The sequence below is a fragment of the Haemaphysalis longicornis genome, unplaced genomic scaffold (genome assembly GCF_048455015.1).
Source record: "Haemaphysalis longicornis isolate Haplotype H1 unplaced genomic scaffold, Haemaphysalis longicornis Haplotype H1 scaffold_3, whole genome shotgun sequence".
In the NCBI taxonomy this organism is placed as follows: Eukaryota; Metazoa; Arthropoda; class Arachnida; order Ixodida; family Ixodidae; genus Haemaphysalis; species Haemaphysalis longicornis.
In genome coordinates this window covers 169,315,927-169,338,725 of record NW_027526335.1, presented here as the reverse complement: position 1 = coordinate 169,338,725, position 22,799 = coordinate 169,315,927, and the positions used below count along the sequence as shown (strand labels likewise).

At 47.4% G+C, this 22,799-nt stretch overlaps 1 protein-coding gene and 1 pseudogene across 4 annotated transcripts in view; one reads left to right on the top strand and one right to left on the bottom strand.

Moving 5' to 3' along the window:
• Positions 1 to 22,799, bottom strand: part of LOC144175661 (sialin-like) — a 61,653-nt gene that overhangs the window by 21,179 nt on the left and 17,675 nt on the right. For all 4 annotated transcript variants that reach the window (XM_077704701.1, XM_077704703.1, XM_077704704.1 and 1 more), the window contains 4 exons: positions 12,615 to 12,820; positions 7,443 to 7,679; positions 4,825 to 5,002; positions 79 to 212 (listed from right to left, as the gene is read on the bottom strand). In XM_077704701.1, coding sequence (XP_077560827.1) covers positions 79 to 212; positions 4,825 to 5,002; positions 7,443 to 7,679; positions 12,615 to 12,820 — 755 coding nt within the window. The remainder of the gene's footprint in view (positions 1 to 78; positions 213 to 4,824; positions 5,003 to 7,442; positions 7,680 to 12,614; positions 12,821 to 22,799) is intronic.
• LOC144173748 (uncharacterized) lies at positions 7,715 to 10,111 on the top strand (annotated as a pseudogene).

Below are 22,799 nucleotides of genomic sequence, written 5' to 3'. Positions count from 1 at the left end.
AACACACGGTGAATGGAAGACCGGTAAGGGTGAAGGAAGACAGGAAATGCAAAAGAAGAGGAGGAGGCCGCACAGTACCTGCTGCGCTGCGCACGAGCTCCCCCGGTGCCGCTGTATGTGCTGCAGCTCCCGGCTGGAGATGCCTGGGTGCATCTCGGGCCACTCGTGCACCAGCCACATCCACAGCACAAACCACACGCACCCCGCCAGGCCTGCATGGGCAGCGCGGTGAGTGGAGGGGTGGGTCTCACCACCATTGGAGAGAAGCCAACACAAAAGCTAAGTAAGCCAAGTCAAGACAAGACTGCCTCGTACCTACAGTCAAGAGTTCTTCGGTATGCACCAGCTGCAAAACTGCACTTTCAAATACAGGACGCACGAGCAGCCCACTTCTTTCAAGCTGACGGGCAACTGTATTGGCACAGCACCTACGGGACCAAGAACTGAACGTTGCCAAACATTTAACTTAATAAACCAAGGCTGGCTTTTCAAATTAGGAAACACTAAATTAGGAAATCATTACTTATGTTTCCATAATTTTTCTTCCATGACTTGTGGCAGCAGGTGCAAGCATTTCAGCACTAGTTCAACCACAAGTTGAGAGATGGTAGTCCACTTGCCCCGTTTGCCCTCAGAGCAAGGGGGCCAACCGCGGACAGGGTTTTGACACATGGCGCCTATCTGGGACTTCACAACTGGTGATATTGAGTAACTCAGTCTGCAGCAAGGGGAACAGCCAGTTTGCAGGTCGTTCCATAGCATCATGCCTGAAGAGGCTGTTCCAATGCAATGTAACCTAACATCGCGTAGCCTGACCTGACCTAACCTTAACATTACTTAAACCTAATCAAACCCCGAATTAACTAAACCTGACCTAACTAGATTTTTTTCAGTTTCATTTCATTCAATATGTACGTGACACTACGGAATGACCTGCAAAGGACTCTTCCATGGCAGTGTGTCTACAATTATGAGGGCCCCGTCATCACAAAGAAGCCAATGAAGAAGCCAAATGAAGATAAGTTTACCCGCGGGCCAAGCCAAACCAAGCCAGGAATGGACTGGCCTGGCTTGTGTTGTGGGTAATACCCCATGTAAATACTTAGAAGCAATACAGACATACTGCAAGGTGTGCTTGGCCCATATAACCGACGCTAACATGAAGAAAACACACATTAAGCATGCTTTACCCTAGGTATTTGAATGGGTTCATTAGCTTTAGGACTATCATAACAAGAAGCATATACAGTAGGGGTGTGCGAATACCGAATAGTAATATTCCAATCGAATATCGAATATAAATTTTTTTTAGAGGCCTACATTTTCTACAGGATTTTGGGCAAAAACAGATGCTACTTCGCATGTTTGGGAGCCATGACGTTCATTTTCAACCCAAAGAACACACTTTTCAAACTCTCATTCGCAGCAGTCCAGTCGCTGAACCCACTGCGAGACATTTCAGGAATTTGGAGCGGGCATGATCACATCTGACAAAGATAACGACTTGCACTGGGGTTGCTTTACTGCAATCATAGCCAATGGCTAGACAGCGCCTCTTAACACCTAAGCGAGCACTTTGCAGGCATGAACAGTATGACGGGAAAACATGGCAGAACCACAATCGCGGACCACAATGAGGCACTTCTTCAGAAGCTAGCACATCGGGAGCGTCAATCGTGAACAATACACTGCGGAAGGAAAGCTTGCACTACATTCGCTGCACATGAACCTGTGCTATCTCCTGTGGTCCAAAAAAACAAACAAAAAAATGCAGCAGACTACACCAACTGCATTTAAAAAAGGCAGAAGACGAAGGCGCTGTCAAAAACAATAAAAGTGGCAGCGATTGCTTTGCTGAAAGCTGCCCTAAGATGCAAATATCCGGCCGCAGTATTCAAAGTGGCTGCCAGAGCTGACGGCGACAGCACGAAGGAAAGATCGGAAAGATCGTATTGATGCGATTGGAAATTACTCCGCGCAGCGGCATAAAATTTACGGCCTCTGCAAGGTGCGCTCGTCAAAAGCGCGATGTGGATGAAACTTGCCGAGCAGACGGTGCACCAGCAGTGCGTTTGCGTGGGCCGATATCTCACTTTCACAGAGCTGGACACATCAGGAAAATCCACTCGACTATTCGAAAAATCAAATAGTAGATATTCGATTTGCGAATCGAATTATAGTATAACCTCGTTACAGGAGACACTGTTACAAGAGACACTTGGTTATAAGAGACATACGAATGAAGACTGTTTGGTTGGTTTTCCTATGTTCGCCATGTTAGCAACATCGCATATAAGAGACCTTACCTTGGTTACCAGAGACACGTTTCTTGGTTCCCTTAATTTAGGTCTCTTGTAACGACATTTCACTGCATATACGCAGAGGTACTATTCGATACGCATTCAAATATTCGAGTATTCGCACACCACCAGTATACAGTAATGCCGTACTATGTGTTGTGCTTTTGCTTTAACAAAGCAAGGCTGGAACGAGACACATTAAGTACAACACAAGGCTCAAGGAGGTGGAATTATGCATGCTTTAGTAGGCTGCTATCACAACTGCCACTTTCGAGGCCTGTGGAAAAAAAATTTAAGAAAAAAGTGGTAAACCTGTTTCCACAGTCGTTGATATTTCCAAGATTGATACTACAACTGACATACAAATGAACTGAAACAGTCAGTTTCCTCGTAAGTAATTGCTATAGGCCCACTTTTGTACTGAAACAGTCAGTTTCCTCATAAGTAATTGCTATAGGCCCACTTTTGTACTGAAACAGTCAGTTTCCTCATAAGTAATTGCTATAGGCCCACTTTTGTACTGAAACAGTCAGTTTCCTCATAAGTAATTGCTATAGGCCCGCTTCACAGCCCGGCATCCCGGAGATAGGGTGGCACTAGACTTGGTGGTAATAACTGCCACTAACATAGTAACTGCCACCGTAAGAATAGTGTCAGCTGAAAAGCTATATACGCCCCCCAGAGGCGAAGTGCCTAGTTTTTCCTACAGCCGTTCGCTCCATATCTTTTACAGCATTATCCACCCTTTGTTCAAGAGCCTTTTATTTTATGTTGCTCCCACTTCCATTACCGGCCTCTCAGTAAAAAAAAGTGCAAGCCTTGTTTGGGCATAACATTTTAGGCCAAGCCCACCACCATCTACCGGTTAGGATGAAATGTCATCTGTGGTTGCACGGACCTTTCTCCGCTAGTTTGAAAATGAGTTTGCTGTGTAGTTCAGAAAACTTGCAATGATACCAGCTACAACAGCTTATTGAATATAAAAACAGACAGCCAGGGCGACATCAATTTCACTACACGTAATAAAGAAAAATAAGCCATGTATTGCAAAGGCCCAACAATTCACTACAGGACGTAACAAGAAACACAGCTTCACAGTATGGGCTAAATCCAAATACAATATTCAGAGGCAAAATTCATTTCCTGAAAGCTTGATAAAAAAAACCGTGACCTGCTATTAAAAGATGCCATTAATCATTTCCCAACGCATTTACAATAATTACAAGTAACATTAATAACATTCCAGACACACTAATATACTGCTATAAATGGACTTGACGTTTTTTTTAATGCAATAGATTGCCCTACGGCATAACAGGGAGGTTTATAGAAATGGACTTGACTCAATGTAACCTTAAAGAGGCCCTAAACAGGATTCCGAAGGCTGCGATCTTATGGGCGCAATTCTTGGAGCACTATCCAGGGAACATTTTCCCGCACAAATAATTTGAAAATGTTAAGTTTAAGCCGAGCTATTGTTCACGAACAAGAGGCAGCCATAAGGCCTTTGGCTTTCACTCTTTCTGTGTGCCTCGAAGCACTGTGGACGCCACAAGCCCACCAGCTCGGAGCAAGACCACATACAGGCCCTTGTGCTCCATGATACCCACAGTCCTTGGTTCTGCTCGGCGCAGCAAGCCTCAGAGTGGTACGTTGTCATCTTCGGCAGTGCTGCTACAGCCCTACTACTGGTTGTGTGGGGACACCACTGGATGCGTTGCTTCTCGCGCCCGCTGTGCCAGCGCCCACACATTAGTTTTAGAATAGGGGAACGAAGTGTTTCAGGTCAGACAGGCAGGCCCCCAAGCACAACACGCTCGCTCACGACAATTTTTGAAGATGTCCAACAAAAACTAGCGCCCCGCTTGCGTTTCTCCGATGCGTCAAACAGGTCCCCCTGTGGCCAGTCTGGGTAGAGAAGGCTTAGGATCGCTGCAGTTATTTCATCGCCGCTTTCACAAGCCGTGCTGACGATGATCCCAAGAGCACTTTTTCAACACACTACACCATTGGTGTATTACCATTAGGCGTCAAAAAAGAAAGAGCAAAGTTTCACCTCTTTTCTGACATGACATGAAATTACTGTAAAAGCTCCTAAAGAACACCCACTTAAAGTACAGAGATATCAAGTGAGAAATAAGGCAGGGGCGATCTTTTGGGTCAGGTGCGAAGAACTAAAAAAAAATGGCTGCACTGCGAACCAAAACCGCGGATATATCAAGAAAAAATACCAGATGGGCGTATTTCACCTCAAACGCGGTAAGGACCAATAAGTGACCGCATCAACACATGAACAGATGACTCACGTTTATTTTGTTCACTCATCGGTGCTACAGCCATCGATTTTAGGGTGTGGGTGATCTTTGGGGTCTTTTAGCAAATTGAATATTCCCCCCCCAAAGGGGGTGGGTGATGTTTCGGGGGTGGGACTTTATGGAACTTTACGGTAACTACTCCCAACGTCAAAAGGGACACAAAAGCAGACGTGAGGGACACGGGCGACATCGCGCGTACGCATACGCACCAAGGCTGTAGAAGGCGCTGGGCCAGCCCCAGGAACTGGCGCAGAGCTGCGCCGTCAGGGGCAGGGTGACCACGGTGCCCAGAGAGGTGCCCACCGCGTTGAGGCTCACCATGCGGCTGCGCTCGTGCACAGGCGACCAGTGCGACAGCAGCGTCAGCGATGAGGGGAACACCACACCCTGTCGCACAAGCGTGAGACGCGTTACAAAAGGCCCTTCTTCGAACAACAGCGTAAAAACACAGACGCTTCGAAGATGTTGTTCAAAGATGTTCAACCAATACCAACTCGCCCAAATGTTGATCCTTCTGCAGTACAAAAGGCACTCACAGGATGGCGCCACTGGCCCACTCCGTGACTAGCTGGCTCCACCACCGAACGTGTGCACATACGACCACGTGGTCTTTAAGGGGGAAACACTTCTCTTAAAACTCGCGTAATGAACCCTCTCCCCACTTTTCTTCCTGAGAATTTACTTTTTGTCACTTTGAATAGCAAATGCAGCGAGAATATGCTTTTATCTCAGCATGGTTGATAATGCCGTAGACGATCGCAGTAACTTGATATCACGCTAGAGTACGCGCAGAAATGCTAAAAACGCATTATAACAAAAAAGAAACCTCAGCGGTAGCCGGACACGTGAGCGCAAATGCCGTGGCTCACAAGTTAAAAATAGCGCGCTTGCGTAGCGCCACCTGCTGAAACGGACCTTCTTGCGTCATGAAAACGCTGCAGCGTGTGAACAAAGCACAAAACGTACTCCGCACTCCTTCCCTGCTCTTTGCTCTACCTAGGCCGGTTCTGGTGGCATGCGAACAAAGCACTAAACGTACCCCGCCCTTCTCTGCTCTTGCTGTTCCGTGGTTTTGTTGTTCAGCTGTGTTCCAACCTTTTTTTGTGCTCCTGGTGTGCGCTGTACGATGGGCTAGTATGTGAGCTACACAGGCAGTTTTAAACTGAAGGTGGTGGAGCATGCGTTGATGCACATGGAAACTGCATGGCTGGGCAGCATTTCAGTGTTGACCCAGTGCCTGCGAAACATTTTTGGGGCGATGAACAGGGATGCCCGTGTGTTTCGCGGCCCCAAAGAAAAGAAGTTTCCTGGTGTGGGAAACAAGTGTTAAGAGAGCCTTGACAGCGCGGTAGATGGTGCGCTGTTGGCCGACAATGAATGTGAAGCTGCAAGCGACGACAGCTCCATGGTGAGTAGGGGGTCACATGCATGTTGGAAATAAAAAAGAAATTTGATTACACCTACATGTTTTTACCAAAATGATAAGGCTCTCATAGCGCTTCTCTTAGCAGCTTTATTGTATGAAATTTTAAGTTTTAAAAATCTGTTGAAATTTTTTCTCGCATAATAAACCCTCCCCCCCAAATTCATGCCAAATTTTCGAAAAAAAAAAAGTGGTTCATTACGCGAGTAAATACGGTAAACCCTGTGAAACTTGTCAGTCTTGCTGCTTTTACATTCAATGATTTCAAAAATGACATTATCTTCTGAGTCAATTAGTTACCAAGATAATTAGAGATAGTCATTTTTGGAGGAACAATAGACAAAATAGTGTTGGTCATAAAACTGTTATCTTTACATTTTCCAATACTACGAACCCTGGTGAATGCAATAAGAGAAGCAGTTTTTTTGATGCATCGCTTGGAACTAACTTTACAGTTCATTATTAAACTTTGGAGCTTGAAATGGGCATTCGAAATGGTTCCTTGCCACTGGTGCCACCAACGTTTAGTGAGCTGTAAAATTAGTTTCAAGAGGTGAATTAAAAAACCGAATCTCTTATTGCATTCACCAGGGTTCGTAGTATCGGAAAATGTAAAGATTGCAGTTTTACGACCAACACTGTTTTGTCTATTGTTCCTCCAAAAATGACTATCTCTAATTACCTTGGGAACAAACCGAATTGACAGACTCAAAAAATAATGGCGCACTTAAAATCAGTGGGGAAAAAGCAGCAAGACTGACAAGTTTCACAGGGTTTACTTAAAAATTAAATGAAGTTGTTTTTAAGAGCAGTGTCCACCCCCTTGAGTGGAAAAACAAATGGGAGAGTTTGACTCGTCCCTTCGAGCTTTTATCTTCGTTCAGTTATTTAATTTTTCCCTTTATCTGCAGACAACAAAAAGGTGCTTGCACAAGGTGGCGCCACTTGCCCCAGTGGAACACGTCTAACCGTGAACATGCAACAACCAGAGCACGGCCTTTGAGCAGACAACAGGGATAGCTTGAGTTTGCCCCTTCCAATCAAGCGCTTTTACATATTTTTACTTGTATCACTCCTCAGTTTCTTTGAAGGTTCGTCTTTAAACAACACACATACTGAAAAACGTCACCAGAACTTACACGTGTATGCAACCGATTCTACCAGCAAGAAACACAAATGCATGCATGGCTAATGTGTTTCACCAACAGTGAGAAATATTTTAGGCAGCACTAATATTCGGCAAGAAAGAATAAAGAGATCAGGACTGGCAGCTCATCCTGCCCCGACAAAATCATCAAATGCACAAGATGCCACTACTAGCACGCTGCCTGCAGCTTTTATCTCCTACTCTTGGCCGACTCCACGTGTGAGTAAGCGGCACTAGAGAGAAAGAGGGAGAGAGACCTCAGCGATGCCCTCCCCGAAGCGGAGCGCCATGAGTGCCGCCGAGTGGAGGCGGGCGGCCCAGGGGGTGAGCAGGGTCAGCAGGGCGGCCAGCAGGATGCCTGCGCCCAGCAGCCGCTTGGCACCAAACCGGTCGGCCAGCCGGCCGCCCGGCACCTGGGTCAGCACGTAGCCGTAGAAGAACGAGCCCAGCACCAGGCCCTGGGTGCGCTCGTCCCACCCAAACTCCCCTGAGGCCTGGGCAAAAGAAGCGAAGGGAAGAGAAGAGAAAGAGAAAGAAGGAGGAGAAGGAGAAAGAGAAGAGAAGGGAATAGAAGGGAAAGGAAAGAGAAGAGGTGAAATAGAAGAGAAGAATGGAAGGAAAGAGAAGAGAAAAAGAAAAGAAGGGAAAGGAAAGAGAAGAGGAGAAAGAGAAAAGAAGGGAAAGCAAAGAGAAGAGGGAAGGGAACGGAAGAGAAAGAATGGAAGAGAAGAAGAGAAACAGAAGGAGAATGAAGAGGATGAGAAGAAGAAAGAGAACGAGAAGGTGAAAATAGAAGAGAAGGTACGAGGAGAAAGAGAGAAGGGGAGAGAAGGAGAAAGGAAAGAGAAGAGAAAGAGAACAGGGAAGGGAACGGAAGTGAAAGAATGGAAGAGAAGACAAACAGAAGGAGGATGAAGAGGGTGAGAAGGAGAACGAGAACGAGAAGGAGAAAATAAAAAAGAAGTGAAAAGGAGAAAGAGAGAAGGGAAGAGAAGGAGAAAGGAAAGAGAAGAGGAGAAAGAGAAAGAAGGGAAAGGAAAGAGAAGAGAAAGAGAAGAGGGAAGGGAACAGAAGAGAAAGAATGAAAGAGAAGAGAAACAGAAGGAGAATGAAGAGGATGAGAAGGAGAAAGAGAACGAGAAGGTGAAAATAGAAGAGAAGGTAACAGGGGAAAGTGAAGGAGGAAGAGGAGAAAGCAAAAAGAAGGAGAAAGAGAAGAGGGAAGGGAATGGAAGAGAAACAGAAGGAGGATGAAGAGGGTGAGAAGGAGAAAGAGAATGAGAAGGAGGAAATAGAAAAGAAGGGAGGAGGAGAAAGTTAAGGAGGAAGAGGAGCAAGAGAGAAGGGAAGAGAAGGAGGAAGGAAATAGAAGAGGAGAAACAAAAAGAAGGGAAAGGAAAGAGAAGAGAAGGAGAAAGAGAAGAGGGAAGGGAATGGAAGAGAAACAGGAGGAGGATGAAGAGGGTGAGAAGGAGAAAGAGAACAAAGTGAAAATGGAAGAGAAGGTAAGAGGAGAAAGTTAAGGAGGAAGAGGAGATAGAGAGAAGGGAAGATAAGGAGAAAGGAAAGAGAAGAGGAGAAAGAGAAAAGGAAAAAGAGAGAGAGAGAGAGAGAAGGGGAAGGAAAGAGAAGACGAGAAAAAGAAAAGGGAAATGAAAGAGAAATGAAGGAGAAAAAGGAGAAGGAAGGGAACAGAAGTGAAAGAATTGGAGAGAAGAGGAAGAGAAACAGAAGGAGGATGCAGAGAATGAGAAGGGAAGAGGAGAAAGAGAGAAGGGAAGAGAAGGAAAAAGGAAAGAAGAGAAATAGAAAAGGGAAAGAAAAGAGAAGAGGAGAAGGAGGAAAGAAGGGAAAGGAAAGAGAGGAGGAGAAAGAGAAAAGAAGAAAGAGGAAAGAGAAAAACACAAAGAGAAAAGGAAAAGGAAAGAGAGGGGAAGGAGAAAGAAGAGGGAAGGGAACAGAAGAGAAAGAATGGAAGAGAAGAGGAACAGGAGGAGGATGAAGAGGACAAGAAGGAGAAAGAGGACAAGAAGGGAAGAGGAGGAAGTGAAGGAGGAAGAGGAGAAAGAGAAAAGAAGGAAAAGGAAAGAGGAGGAGAAAGAGAAAAGAAGGGAAATGAAAGAGAAGGAGAAAGAGAAAAGAAGGGAAGAAAAGAGAACAGGAGAAAGAATAAGGGAAGGGAATAGAAGATAATGAATTGAAGAGAAGAAGAGAAACAGAAGGAGGATGAAGAGGACGAGAAGGAGAAAGAGAACGACAAGGAGAAAATAGGAGGAGAAAGTGAAGGAGGAAGAGAAGAAAGAGACAAGGGAAGAGAAGGAGAAAGGAAATGGAAGGGAAGATAAGGGAAGAGAAGGAGGGACAGAACAGACGGGAAGAGAAGAGGAAGAAAGAGGAGAAGAAAAGAGAAGGAAAAATAGGAAGATAAGGAGAAAGAATATTGAAGAGAAGGGACGAGAAGATAAGAAGAAAGAGAAGAGGAGGAAGAGAAGGAGAAAGAGAGGCAAAGGGAAGAGAAGAGAAGGAGAAAAAGAGAGAAGGAAAGGGAAGAAGAGAAAGAGAATGGAAGTAAAGGGAAAGGAAGAGAAGAGGAGAAAGAAGAGAAGGAAAGGGAACGAGAAGACAAATGAGAAGAGAAAAGAGAAGAGCAGACAAGAGAAGAGAAAGAGAAGCGAGGATGCATGTTACAATCTGGGGCAGTTGGTTATGCAGTTCCGCAACCGCGCCCACACATGCCTCACTTGCACTCATAATTATCACCACCACCATCATCATCATATCTAGGGCCACTGCAAACCGAAGGCCTGATGTACAGAACAAGAGAGACACCACCACTGGTGGTTTTTCAGTCTTGCAATTGACGCTGCAGATGTCCTCAATGCCACTCATCATTAACCCTGCCATCCTCATCGCCATATTCATGTAGGGTGCACTCGATTCACCCTGTACCTCTCGAACCAGTTTACCGCAGTGCAGTGTCGGTTCCGCCATCCTAAATGATCAGCGGAACCAGACATGCCCTCTTCTCTTCATCTGCTTCTGCAGCCCCTCGGCAGGGAGTGCAGGTAAAGCCATGAAACTAGTTTTGCACCCATCTGCACCACCCATGGGTCGAACGGAGCACTTCAGGTGCTGTGAGCTGCACCGTTCAAATGAATGGCAAAGTGCTGCACTGCCTGTACTGGTTCAAGTGGTACAGGCGAATTGAATGGACCCTCACATTGCAAGGCAAAGCCCTTTCTACTGACCTCCAGCCACCCCTGTCCTGGAGTGGCTGAGTCCATTCTTTGGCACGGAATTCACCGCACTTGGAAAGCAAAATTGTGTCACTTTTTCCTGCTGCGGAGGTGCGCCAGAGTACTTTTTTAACATTTTTTACATTTTTATATCTTTTACATCCTGCATATAGGTTTTTAAAAAATCCCCAATGAATGAACCCTTAAAAGCCATCCTTTCAAACTGATGAAACAACTTTAAATAGTCTTGAAACTACATCAGTGGTTTTTTAAGCCACGTGCCACTTTTGATCTTGTTCATGAACCATTCCAAGTAAGAAAAAAACGCTTCTCGATAATCCACGACAGCACACTCACCATGGCACAGTTTGCATAGACCCTAGTGCAATATTTTGCCTTAGCCTATACTAATGTGAAACTCTGTGGTAGTTGTAAAAACCTCCCACTGCATATGCATAGGGTTGTTCATTTTTGGGTTTTCTACTTTTTTTCAAAATCAGGGGGTAAAAATTGGGTGCTATTGTTCGAACCGACATTCGTGGAGAAAACAGGTGTTTTTGTGAAACAATTCCGAAATTTGGGGTTCCGAAATGCACTAAGGTTATTGTGATAACTCGGTTTATTATAGAGGGTATCACGAGATTTTAACTCTAATGCATTAAAGTTTATTTCAAGCTGGTAACCGGAGAGACTTCAGTGCTTTCTTGACAATGTTCTCCAAAATTTGGCATTTGCTTGGAAATTAATAAATCACGACAGTAAATAGCATTGATAAACCTTTAGCAAATGAAACATTTTATTCACAGAAGCTGGTCATCGATTGTTGCCCCATCCTCCTTGTTTACGTACATTATAGTGATCTCTTTGCACAACTTATTGGTTTTCATTCGAGGGCTGTCTGATCGCTGAATGTATCTCAAATGGTAGAAGGTTCTCTCGACACCTTTGGCTAGGCACAACAATGTCAGGGTAGCTTTTGATAGCCTCAGGTTGCTGCCGGTGGTAGAGTCATTCCAATACTCAACGAGTTCGGAGGGTGTTTTTGTGGGGCTTGTTTCCAGCAAGTACTGGTAGAGAACGGTGGACCATCAGACCAGAATTGTGCAGATTGCTCCTTTGAAAAAGCCCATTCGGGGATAAATCGGATTTAAACCGAACCTCTTGAAACATGTTTGGGGAGGAAGAATCAGGTAAAATTGGGTTTTACCCGAAAGCGTACAACCCTAGGTGTGCATCATTTACCACCACCATCACCACATTAAGATTTCCATGTGATTAAAACCCGCTGCAGTGGCTCAGTGGTTAAGGTGTTGAGCTGCTCAGCCCAAGGACATGGGTTTGATTCCCGGCCGCTTTTCCGATGGAAGTGAAAAGCAAAAACGCCTGCGTGTTCGAGATTTTGTTGCACGTTAGCGATCCCCAGGTGGTCGAAATTAATCCGGAGCCCTCCACTATGGCGCACTTTGTCACGTGTAGCGTTGGCGCATTAAACCTGATAACCAATCAACCGCATACCTGCCAACCTAGCAAGATTAGAATTCGGGAGACCGCATTGGGGGGGCACGGTGGGAGGGTAGGGGGATTAGTTTAGTATTACAAAATTACTAGAGAGACTCACATCAGAAAGTTGCAAGGTGTTTCCTTTGAGCTGCTTTGTTCTTACATCATAAAAAAACTCTACTCCTGGTTCTTGCAGCGGAGAGCACCAAACTTCTTTACTTGAGAAGGGAACTTCTCCCTCGCCTTCTTTTGGTCCGGTTATGAGTGCCTCTCGCGGCCGGCCTTTGTAAGCTAGTATAAACAACATTCCGGCAACATCTAGATACATGGTGCACTCGGTACAACAGTGCTTAGCATATACTTAGCGGTACTCTATGGTATGGTTATAAGGAACTAGAAGTATGGTGGCGACCACTCTTCTAAAGCGCCAACAGGCCACTTTTCGGGAAATTCGAGATAGCATTCGTATAATCAGGAGATGTGGTAAAAATTCGGGAGTCTCCTGGACAATTCAGGATAGTTGGCAGGTATGCAATCATTAGGTTAAAGCTTTAATCCCCGTTTTAAGCAGCCACGGTTTCCCGCGTGTCCTTCTTCTGCTACACTAGTGGCACGCTGCAAGCATTGCCCTGCCCTCCTTCCCCCCCTCCCCCAGACGCTGCTCTGTTGTCTGCCACTATAGCTGGTGGGTACCATGGTGGTGTCAGTGGTGGCGTTGAAGAGGGAGCCGTCGGGCGCCGGGCAGTCGGCGCCGCCCCGCGCCTTGCCCGCGGCCAGCACGGCCGTGCCGTTGACCATGGCCACAATGGCCACGCTGAGGTTCACCCGCAGCGCATACAGCAGGAAGAAGCCCCAGAACAGCAGCAGGCTCAGGGCGTACCGGGACGGGAGCAGCCGGCCTGCATTGTCACAACCCAGGTGGTACGGTATGTATGCGTATCGGTCAGCCAAAACAGTGACTCATACTACTTGCCACCCAGTAGGGTCATCCATGCCCCCCTTAAAAGGACAGCCAACCGCTTTTTGTGGGGTGCATGTCCTCTGGCTCACGTGAAAGCCAGCGATCTATATAAAGGGGACACCACGACGGCTTTCTAAATAAATTGGTGGAAATGCTCTCCATTTATACTATCTGAAGTCTGAACGGTGACATCATGCAGAGTCTAAACCAGACTCTGGTCTAAACCATACGTACACAAGCAGCTCCACTTCAATTTCAGTGTGTGATTCAAAAACCACCTAAAGGAATACGAAATATACTGCATTTTAATATTGTTTCAGCAAGACATGTTTTTAACTACTTTTTTTCCTCTCACATACAGTTAAAAGTATGTTGCTGCGCAGCTTTCTGCCATGTTTGCCAGCATTTGTTTTGACAGCGTACATAAGGCAACTAGACCTAAAATTCTCCTCTTAAACATTCTAAAGCCCTATGAGGAAAACTGTTTCGGTTCAAGGTGTTCGAAGTGACATACCCTGCAAAAGTTAGTCTGTCCCTTTAAGCAGTGGAACACTACGAAACAACTGTTTGTTTGCAGCAACACAACAACAACAAAAAAACATCACATAATTACCACTCTCGGGCGACAAGTCGGGAAGAAGCAAGCGGCTTTACAAAAGTCAGTGACAGAGGGCACCTCTGATAGCCCGATCTAGACCCTTGTCACTGCCGCCTATAGGGCACTGTACCCACAAAGGTCTTACTGGTCGCGCTCGTCACATTTCTCACAAAAATCGCTTTGTGTGGTTGCACCTCATTCCAATCCCTCCACTGATCAAATAATAGAGAAATTCACACAGTATAATCACAGGCACTCTGTCTCCCCCATTTTGGTGCGGCCTGCAGATTCGTCTTGCGAACAAACGAATGCACATGAAAGGAGAAGTTGACTCACTGGCCACGGCGGGAGGTGGGGGCGCTGCTCATCGACGAAGAAAGCACCTTGCACCTGCCTGCACCACCTCGTGCAAAGGTGTATTTTTTTCTACTCTGCGACACTTTTACCTTGCTGTCGTTCAGCCAGCCTCCAACATCTTTAAACGGCAGTGCAAATACACAGAAAGGAGGACAAGAAGACGACAGGAGGACACTGTCGTCCTGTCGTCTTCTTTCCCTCGTGTTGGTGTATTCATGCTGCTGTTTAAACATGTTTAACCAGTACCAACTCGCCCAAATGTCAATTTTTCTGCAGCCTGCAAGCTCGATTTTTTTTTTATTTTGGGGGAGGGGACGCGTTCTGCTGTTAGGCGTTTACTAGTCCCCTGATGAATTACACTGCACGCGTGCTGCTTCGAAAGTCGAATGTTTCACGAAACTTGGAACTGTGCTGCCATTAGCTGCCGTCCAAAAAAAACCTCCGGCATGCCTAGCTCCAGAATGTTTCCCAACAAGGGAGTGAGCAAAGGCAGCTAGCGGCAGTCAAGACCCAGGACCGTCGTGTGTTTGCTTTGCTTTACCGCAGACGACCACAAGGCCGGAATGAAATGCTTCCAACAGCCATGCCGGTTCATTTTCCATCCTGCCCAACTTACACGCAAGCGAGAATTTCAGGGGAACCAGCATTAGCGGAAGAAGGGAAAAAAGCAAAATGCCTTTGTCTTAAAGAACGCGACGCTGCATGCTCAGCCAGCGGATACCATACACAAGAAAAGATAGCTTTGGGCAAGTCTGCAGATGTTCAGGGACACTTGGAAAGTGGATTGAAAACTGAAGAATCCCAGACGGCATTTCAACTGGTTGGACATGCTATTGCAGAGGCGAAAAGAAATGCACACTGCCTTGAAGTGAAAGCGCAGAGGCTAAACAAGTGCTTGCAAAAACTTCAGCAAATTCAGAGAGAAAGTTCAGCAATATGAGGACAGCCGAGCTTGCAAGCTCTGAAGACCCTTTTACTAAAGGTTCCTTCCATTTCCCAGCGTTGCCGATAGCGAGCGCCACAGGCAACGTGGTTGAGTGAAAGAGAACTGATGATTTGATGGATTGATTGATTGATTGATTGATTGTAGGGCTTAGCGCGCCGACGCAGCGGAGGTGATTAGGCGCGCCGTAGTGGTGGGCCCCGGATTTATTTTGACCACCAGGGGATCTTTAACGTGTGCCGAAATCTCGTACACACGGGCGTTTTTGCTTTTCGCCTCCATCAGAAAAGCGACCGCCGCGGCCAGGAAACGAACCCGCGTCCTCGTACTCAGCAAGTGAAACAGTGGACAGGAGCATTCCGCAGCCAGCACTAAAGGAGGAGATCGAGTGACCAAGGTATAATGAACTTCTTTACGCGGCGTTTATATATTATAAAAAAGGCATCTGACTCTGTAGGCCTCACTACAATACTGGGAGCATTGAGAGACCTGCTTTTGGAGGACATAAATAGAGAATGTACGGGCACGATAATCCTTCATACTGAGGAACTCAGGCCAGAAGACTTGGTTGAAGGTGAGAAGGCCCTCTATTTGGAGTGCGGGAGCCCAACACGTAAGGAGCCTCCGAACAATGACGATGATGAATGTGCCGCATGGCTGGACAAAGATGTCTTGGTCATGAAAGGGCACCGTGGGAAAATGAAGACGAAGTGCTGGTAATGAATACATGAAGGGCAATGCTGCAGGGACGCTGGCGCTTACAGTCATTTGCCGGCACTCACACATTACTCCCGCGCACAGAAGCAGTCATCCTGGCTGCAAGCTAAGTCTGGGGAGAGTGCTGAGTGAATTTCTTCACGCGAGAAGCACGAACGATTTTGGGCCCATAGCGATGGCGGTTAGAAACGGCGCGAACAGGAGCCACACGGCAATTCACTGGCAATGCATGTTCGAGCACAGAGTACGGGCCAATGAAGTGAGAGAGGAATTTCTTGTACACGCCACTCGTGCGAACGGCACGTGCAAGAAGAGTTAACTTTGTCCCCTGGCACAAACGGCATAGCACGCTGGGTGGCATCGTAGTGAGAAATCCAAACTTGCTGGCTTGCCTCAGTGTTCTCGTATGCGAACTCGCGGCAGTGTGCAACCCAGGGTTAGAAATTGTCCAGGAACGTTTCTAGTCAAACGAACAGTGAGACGCTGAAAAGAAAGATGGGTCGAGAATGGAATGGAGAATGGCCATAGATGAGACATAACAGAGAAAATCAATGAACTACGCTGTACAGTGGTATTGTACGCTAATATTACGAATGGAAATATGGTGCCCCAGTTTCTGTGATCAGGGCGGATGTACATCATGATCATGTCCGAAAGTGTGTGATGGAAACGCTCGGTCAAGCCATTTGTCTGCAGATGGTAGCCCGATGTCCCTAGTTTTATACACCGTTTCGACAGCCCGAAGAACTTCCACGAAGACTGCCGAAAGTAATGTTCTGCCCTGATCTCTGAGAAGGGCATGAGGAGGCCTGTGATGCAAGAAAATGGCGTGTAAAAAGAATTTGGCCAATTCTAAAGCACAACCAGTTTGGAGAGGTGCAGTTTCGGCGTATCCGGTTAAATGGTCAACGGTGGTAACAACCGCTGACGAACAGGTGGAGTATCAGGCAATGGTCCATATGGTTCAATGCCAATGCCCTCAAATGGGGCCACAGGGCATGGTAAAGGTTATAGGTCACCAGTAGGCGGTGGCAAGCACCGTTTGCGGTGTTGGCAAGGTATGCAGGAAGCACCATATTTTGCTACGCCTGTGGAAAGGTCGGGTCAGAAGACATAGCTCTTGATGCGACTGTATGTCTTATGGAACCTTAAATGTCCTGCAATGGCGTCGTCATAAAAAAACTTTCACAACTGTTAGTCCAAAGAAATTGCGGGACGACCGGAATCCCTTTATTACCAGTACGATGATAGTTATGACGGTAGAAAGTTCCATTCAAAGGCTGGAATTTGTTCAGCTGACGGCGGCAGCAACTGCTAGGTGGCTGCACTGATTCGGCCAGTTGGTCCATCAAGTTCCTGCAGTATTGGTCTTCATGTTGGCGCATAAGTAGGTTCGAAAGGGACTGAAGTAGGGTGGCCTCCAATGACGCCATGGACAAGGTGCAGGTGCAGTATGGAACTGATGTTGTCCGACAACGACACAGGACAATGAGAGAGGGTGTCAGCATCCATATGTTTTCTCCAGGACTTGCAAATTACAGTAAAATGATACTCCTGCAACTTGAGGATCCAGCGATAGAGTTGTCCCGAGAGAGTTTTGAGTGACGATAGCCAGCACAAAACGTGGTGATCAGTAACAATGGTAAAGGGACGTCTGTACAAGTACGGGAGAAATTTACTTCTGGACTGCACAAACAACTGGAAGACACTCCTGTTCAGTTATTGAATAGCTGCGCTTGGCGGCTGTCAAAGCTCGGCTTGCAGAAGAAACAACATTTTCCAGTGATGAGGCACTACGTTGCAAGAGCAGAGCACCTAATCCTTTCACACTGCAATCTGTGCGCAGAATAGTCGGAGCAGTGTCTTTAAAGTGGCAGAGAACAAGATCTGAAGTAAGGGCTTGCTTGAGTGTTTGGAATGCTGCTTGCTTCGCATCCATCGGACCAATTGAACGAGGAAACGATGGCCAATAAATTGTGAAGAGGGAATGCAATCATGGCGAAGTTGCGAATAAAACGACGAAAGTAGGAGGCCAACCCAAGAAAACTGCATAAATCTTTTAAACGGGCTGGTCGAAGAAAATTGAAAACCGCATGCCCTTCATCGGGATCAGGGTGGATTTCATGCTTGCTGACAATGTGTCCCAACACTTTAATTAAACCGCTTGCAAATGGACACTTGTTTGCATACAGCTGAAGCCCCACACTGCCAAGAGATGTTAATACTTCGTCCAGAAATCTGAGTTGCTCTTCAAAATTCACAGAAAAAAGAACAATATCGTCAAGGTAACATACACAGGTTCTCTATTTTAGACCACGAAGGACGGTTTCGAGTGTTCTTTTAAAGGTTGTGGGCGCATTGCATAGGCCAAATGGCACCACAATGAAATCACAAAGGCCGTCAGGTCTGGCAAATGCCATTTCTTCTTCATCTGCTGCATTCATAGGGATTTGCAATATCTGGGTCAGAGATCTAGGCTCGAAAAATATTCTGCACCTTGTAAAGTGTCTGGTGCATCATCGATACGCAGCATGAGGTACAAGTCTTTTCGGGTGATTTTGTTCACCTCCCGATGATCGACACATAATCACACGGAACCGTCCTTTTCCTGCACAAGGCCAACGGGCGAAGATTAGGGTCTTGATGACGGTCGAACAATGTTTTTCTTGAGCATTTCATCGAATTTTCTTGTATGATCTTACTTTCCGAGAACGAAACGGCTCGGGCAGTGATGAACAATGCAAGAACGATCCATTTCTGTTTGGTTGGACGCTGCTGCTGTCTGTTCCAAGGATGAAGAATGGAATTTAAAAGATTCCTTGTGTTTTGTCAACAGGTTTTGTAGCACTTTTTTTTGATCTGGCGTAAGGTCTGCGCTGAGCAGTGGCCAATTGCGAGGCTGAAGTTCAGGATTCACTTGTACATCAATCTGTGGTAAGGGGACAAAATAAGTGGATAGCCACAGCCTCATTCTTGGGGAAAGAAGAGACAGTGGTACCTTGGGGCAACAACATAACCGGCTCGGATGTAGTGTTCCTGATGGCTAGCAGGGCCGATCCACCTGAAAATCAGACTAGGCAGGGAGGAAATACAATTCCTTTAGGTGCAAAATTTCCAGTTGACACGACAAACACATCTGTGGTGGCGACTTCGCTAGACGTAGCTGATATTGTACTTTCATTGCCTGGCACCAGGACAAAATCAGTTGTTGCCACCAACTGCAGCTGTGGGGATTCCGAAATCACGGCGAAGTCGGTGTCAGTGATGTGAATGAAACGTTGACGACAAGAAATCACCGCAGAGCCTGGGGTAGAAAGTCCCATCCTAGAATGAGTTGGTGGCACGCACATAGCAATACTACAGCAAATTGGATGCGACAACGAATGCCCTCGATGAAAACGCGTGCTGTACAATATGTGGTGGGTTTTATTGTCACGCTGTTAGCACCACGCGGAGCCTGACCGGCATATGTTGTTTTGGCTTTACATAGTTAGGAGCACAGGTGGAACATGAATTATGGATATGCTACCACCAGTGTCGACTAGAGCTTTTACCCAGATGCCTTCAACAAAAACAATGTATTTGATGGCCGCAAAATAGGACTAGCTAAATTTTGACCTGACGCAGTTTTTGGAGGGAAAACTGCCCGTTTTAGTTTTCTGGGTTATGGTCGAAGGTGTGAGCGGCGGGCAATTGCAGCTCCCTTGTTTAAATGCTGGTACTCCTCGGTGAAATTAGTGACCAAAACGTGGGATTGCCATTGCTTAAAGCGTGCAATGCCTCTTGCGACGGAGACACCATGGTCAAGAAGCAACCTTTGGTCACTCTCTACGATAGCGTCGACGTCCGGAGCAGCATCTTCACAGTAGACAGTGATCATCAAGCTTGCGTGGGGTGGCAAAGAGGAGGGGAGGAGCGACTCAAAGGTGGTGGAGAAGTACGTTCGCAAGTTGGGCAGGAGATTGGAGGTGTCAGGGGAACACAGCGGGTGGAAAGAAGGAGAAGTAAAGAAAGGGCTGCTTGCGGTGGTCAAAGGGCCACCGGCGGTAGTCATAGGGTGGGCTGGTGTCTCGGTGTCGGTAAGGGCAGGGGCTTGTCACTCATCTTGTTGTGTGTTTGGCAGAATGGAGAGATATGGCACCAGATGCCACAGTGGAAGCAAGCGGGGTGTGATGGGTTCCAAGAGATAAGGAGTAGCCGTCGTTGACAGAGGAGCCACAAGTGCTTGAGTGGCTTGAGGAGTCTCCGAAGATGGCACTGGTGTCCAAGTGTATGGTATGGGACAAGATGGAGGAACCTGAGTAGGCGTCGTAGTGCACTGAATGTCTCCTTTTGGTGCAGAAGCACAAGCAATAGAGGCCATCTCTTCCTTAATCATGTCACGCAGGCCTGGGACGTAGCTTTGGTACCGAGTGCCAGAAAGGCTCACCTGAGGCAGTCCTTGCAGGCCTTCATGTATGATCAAGCAAATGAAGGCATGCAGGTTGCTATCAGTGGGTCCCTTATGGCAGGTTTCAGGCACTGGGACTGGATGTTATCGAGACGTTGGCAAGCCGATACAATGTCTCGAACAGTAGTGAGATTTCACAGGGTGAAAGCATTAAACACAAACTTGGAAATTCCCTTACTATGCCTCTGAGTGCGTTGTAGGTGACCAGAAGATCTAGCCGCAGCGATGTAGTTAAGAGGGACCAGTTGGCGAGGTACCGTCCTCTTCACGGGTTAAAAACTACATCTTTGCAACGTCACTTAGAAGGCGACATTGAGTAGCTTGGGGAAATCGTCTCACCAGTTAACAGAGTTGGCACTGTTACAATTGTCCAGCCAGTCTACCACGTCATCATCGCGGAGTCCGGTGAAAATTTGTGGATCTCGTTAGCGGCTGCTGACCGTGCACACCGGTGCAAGGAGATTGGCAAGGGTGCTGTTATCAGCGGGGGTGGTTTTTTACGCCTGCATGCCGAAAACCAACTGCAGAATTTGTCGACCTCATCAGAGCTCCAGGGAAATCGTGTAGATGAGGTCGCGCGGTCAAAGTGCACCTTGACCACTTGAGCGACTCTGGTGAAAAGGCTTGGTTGAAGGTGAGAAGGCCCTTTGTTTGGTGAGTGGCAGTCCAAACTCCCAAGGAGCCTCCGAACAACGATGATGAATGAGTGCCGAGCGCCTAAACAAAGAAGTCTCGACCACAGAGCACATGCCACGGACGCGTTGAAGGAGGAGGAGGAGGAGGAAAAACTTTAAGGAGAGTACCCAACCATCGAGTCAAGTCTCCATCTGCTGGAGACGTCTCCCTCTGACGCCAGGGGCACGGGAGCCCTCCGGCGGGTTAGCACACTCGTTTGACTACGTAATGCTGCTGCCGCTGACACTGGCTTGCTGTTATTGGGGTCCCCCTCCCAAAGAGAGGAGCTGGTGTGACGCTCTCATCAACAACCCAATGTACAACGGTCGTGCTGGTGTGCAGCCGCGGTGGGAAGACTCGTAGGGTCACTGTTGGCGGTGGCGATGTCTGCCGGCTTCAGGCGCCCTAGGGCTATGGTGCCGTGAGAGCCGTTGATGTCGATGACGCATGCCAACGAGTGTCTCTCGACCACAGAAAAAGGGCCAATGTAGTGTGGCTGCAAAGGGCGGCGCACGGGTCCGTACCGCACAAACACGAGTTGCCTGTTCAAGGTCTGGAAGCACATAAGCTGCTCGAGGTTTTCATTCACGTGCAGACTGCAGTTGAAGGTTGGCGAGGATCAAGCGCAGGGACTTCATGTAGCCTGCAGCAGAAGGTGTCCAAGATAGTACCTGGAACAGGTCAGCTAGTAGGTGAAGCTAGGTGCCATAAACGAGTTCAGCCGAAGAACAGGTGAGGTCACTCTTGAAGGCGCTGCATATACCCAGATGTGTGAGGGGGCAAGCGCTGGACTTACTGTGCTGGGCAGTTGTGTGCTGTGAATGCAGCCTTAAGTTGCTGGTGAAGGCGCTCAATGAACCAATTCGTTTGGGGACAGTACGCTGCAATACGCAGATGAGTCATGACGAGAAAATGAAGTAGCTCAGCGAACAAGGTCAACTTGAACTCCCGTCCACAGTGAGTGACAATGGTCGATGGGCATACGAAGCGTGCTACCCATGTCAACACGAATGCTGACACTACTGTGGGAAATGAGATGTCGGGTAATGGTGTGGCTTCAGGTCAGCAGGTGAATAGGTCTGCACAATTCAGTAGGTAGTGTTTGCCTTGGCATGGGGGAAGGAGGCCGACAAGGTCAATGTGTGCAATGGCAAAGCGCTCTTTGCCGGAGGAACCGGGTACTGGCGAACCTTTGCTCGCTGGCATGGAGCACAGGCGTGGACACAGTCGCAGACTTCGGCGTTCATGCGGAGACAGACAAAATGAGCTGTTGTGAGTTCTTACGTGGCATGAATCCCAGGATGGGCCATGTTGTGCAAGGCATCGAAGAGCTCGTGATGGCAGGTTTTGGGCACAAACGGTTGTGGCTTTCCGGTCGGCAAGTTGCAAACGATCTGCTGCCCGTCGAGTGTCATGTCGTCAAGTTTGGGCGCTAACGGCGCTCAGTGTCAGTGTCAGTGTCAGCTCAGTGTCATCTGCTTGATCAGCAGCCTGTCGGCGGAGGTCGGGTGCAATTAAAAAGCGGCGAAGTGAAGGCAATGGCGTCCACACGACTTAGAACATCCGCAGATGTGTTCTCAACGCCACTGACATGCTTGATGTCCCCTGTGTACTCGGATCGGTAGGCAAGTTGGCATGCAAGGTGTGTTGGACCGGATGATGGTGTACGTCGGGGGGTTGTAGTCAGTGAAGATGGTGAACTGATGACGCTGGAAGGTTGTCTGAACTGATGCACAGCCAGGTACACTGCCAATAGCTCACACCCAAACACACTGTACTGGGTTTGTGGTGGAGTTAGGCACTTCGAGAAGAAGGCCAACGGCTGCCATGTGCCGTTTACCTGCTGTTAAAGGACAGCTCCTACAGCAGAGCTCGAGGCGTCCGTCATCAGCGGGAATGGACATCCTGGATTTCGGTCAGCGAGGACAGCAACGTCAGCAAGATGATGGTTTGCTGGTGCAAAAGGCTGCCTCAGCCCTTGCGCTGCAGTCCAATTCGGTAATAGAGCGCTTAGTGAGCGCTAAATAATGAACAGCATGCCCCCTCTGCCTATAAAATGAAGGGTACACAAACACTGCGTACTCCCGGTGAGTATACCTACGGGACGAAAACTTGGGGACTTTGAAAGAAAGCTTAGGTCAGCCTGATGAGACTCACAGAGAAGAATGATATGAGTA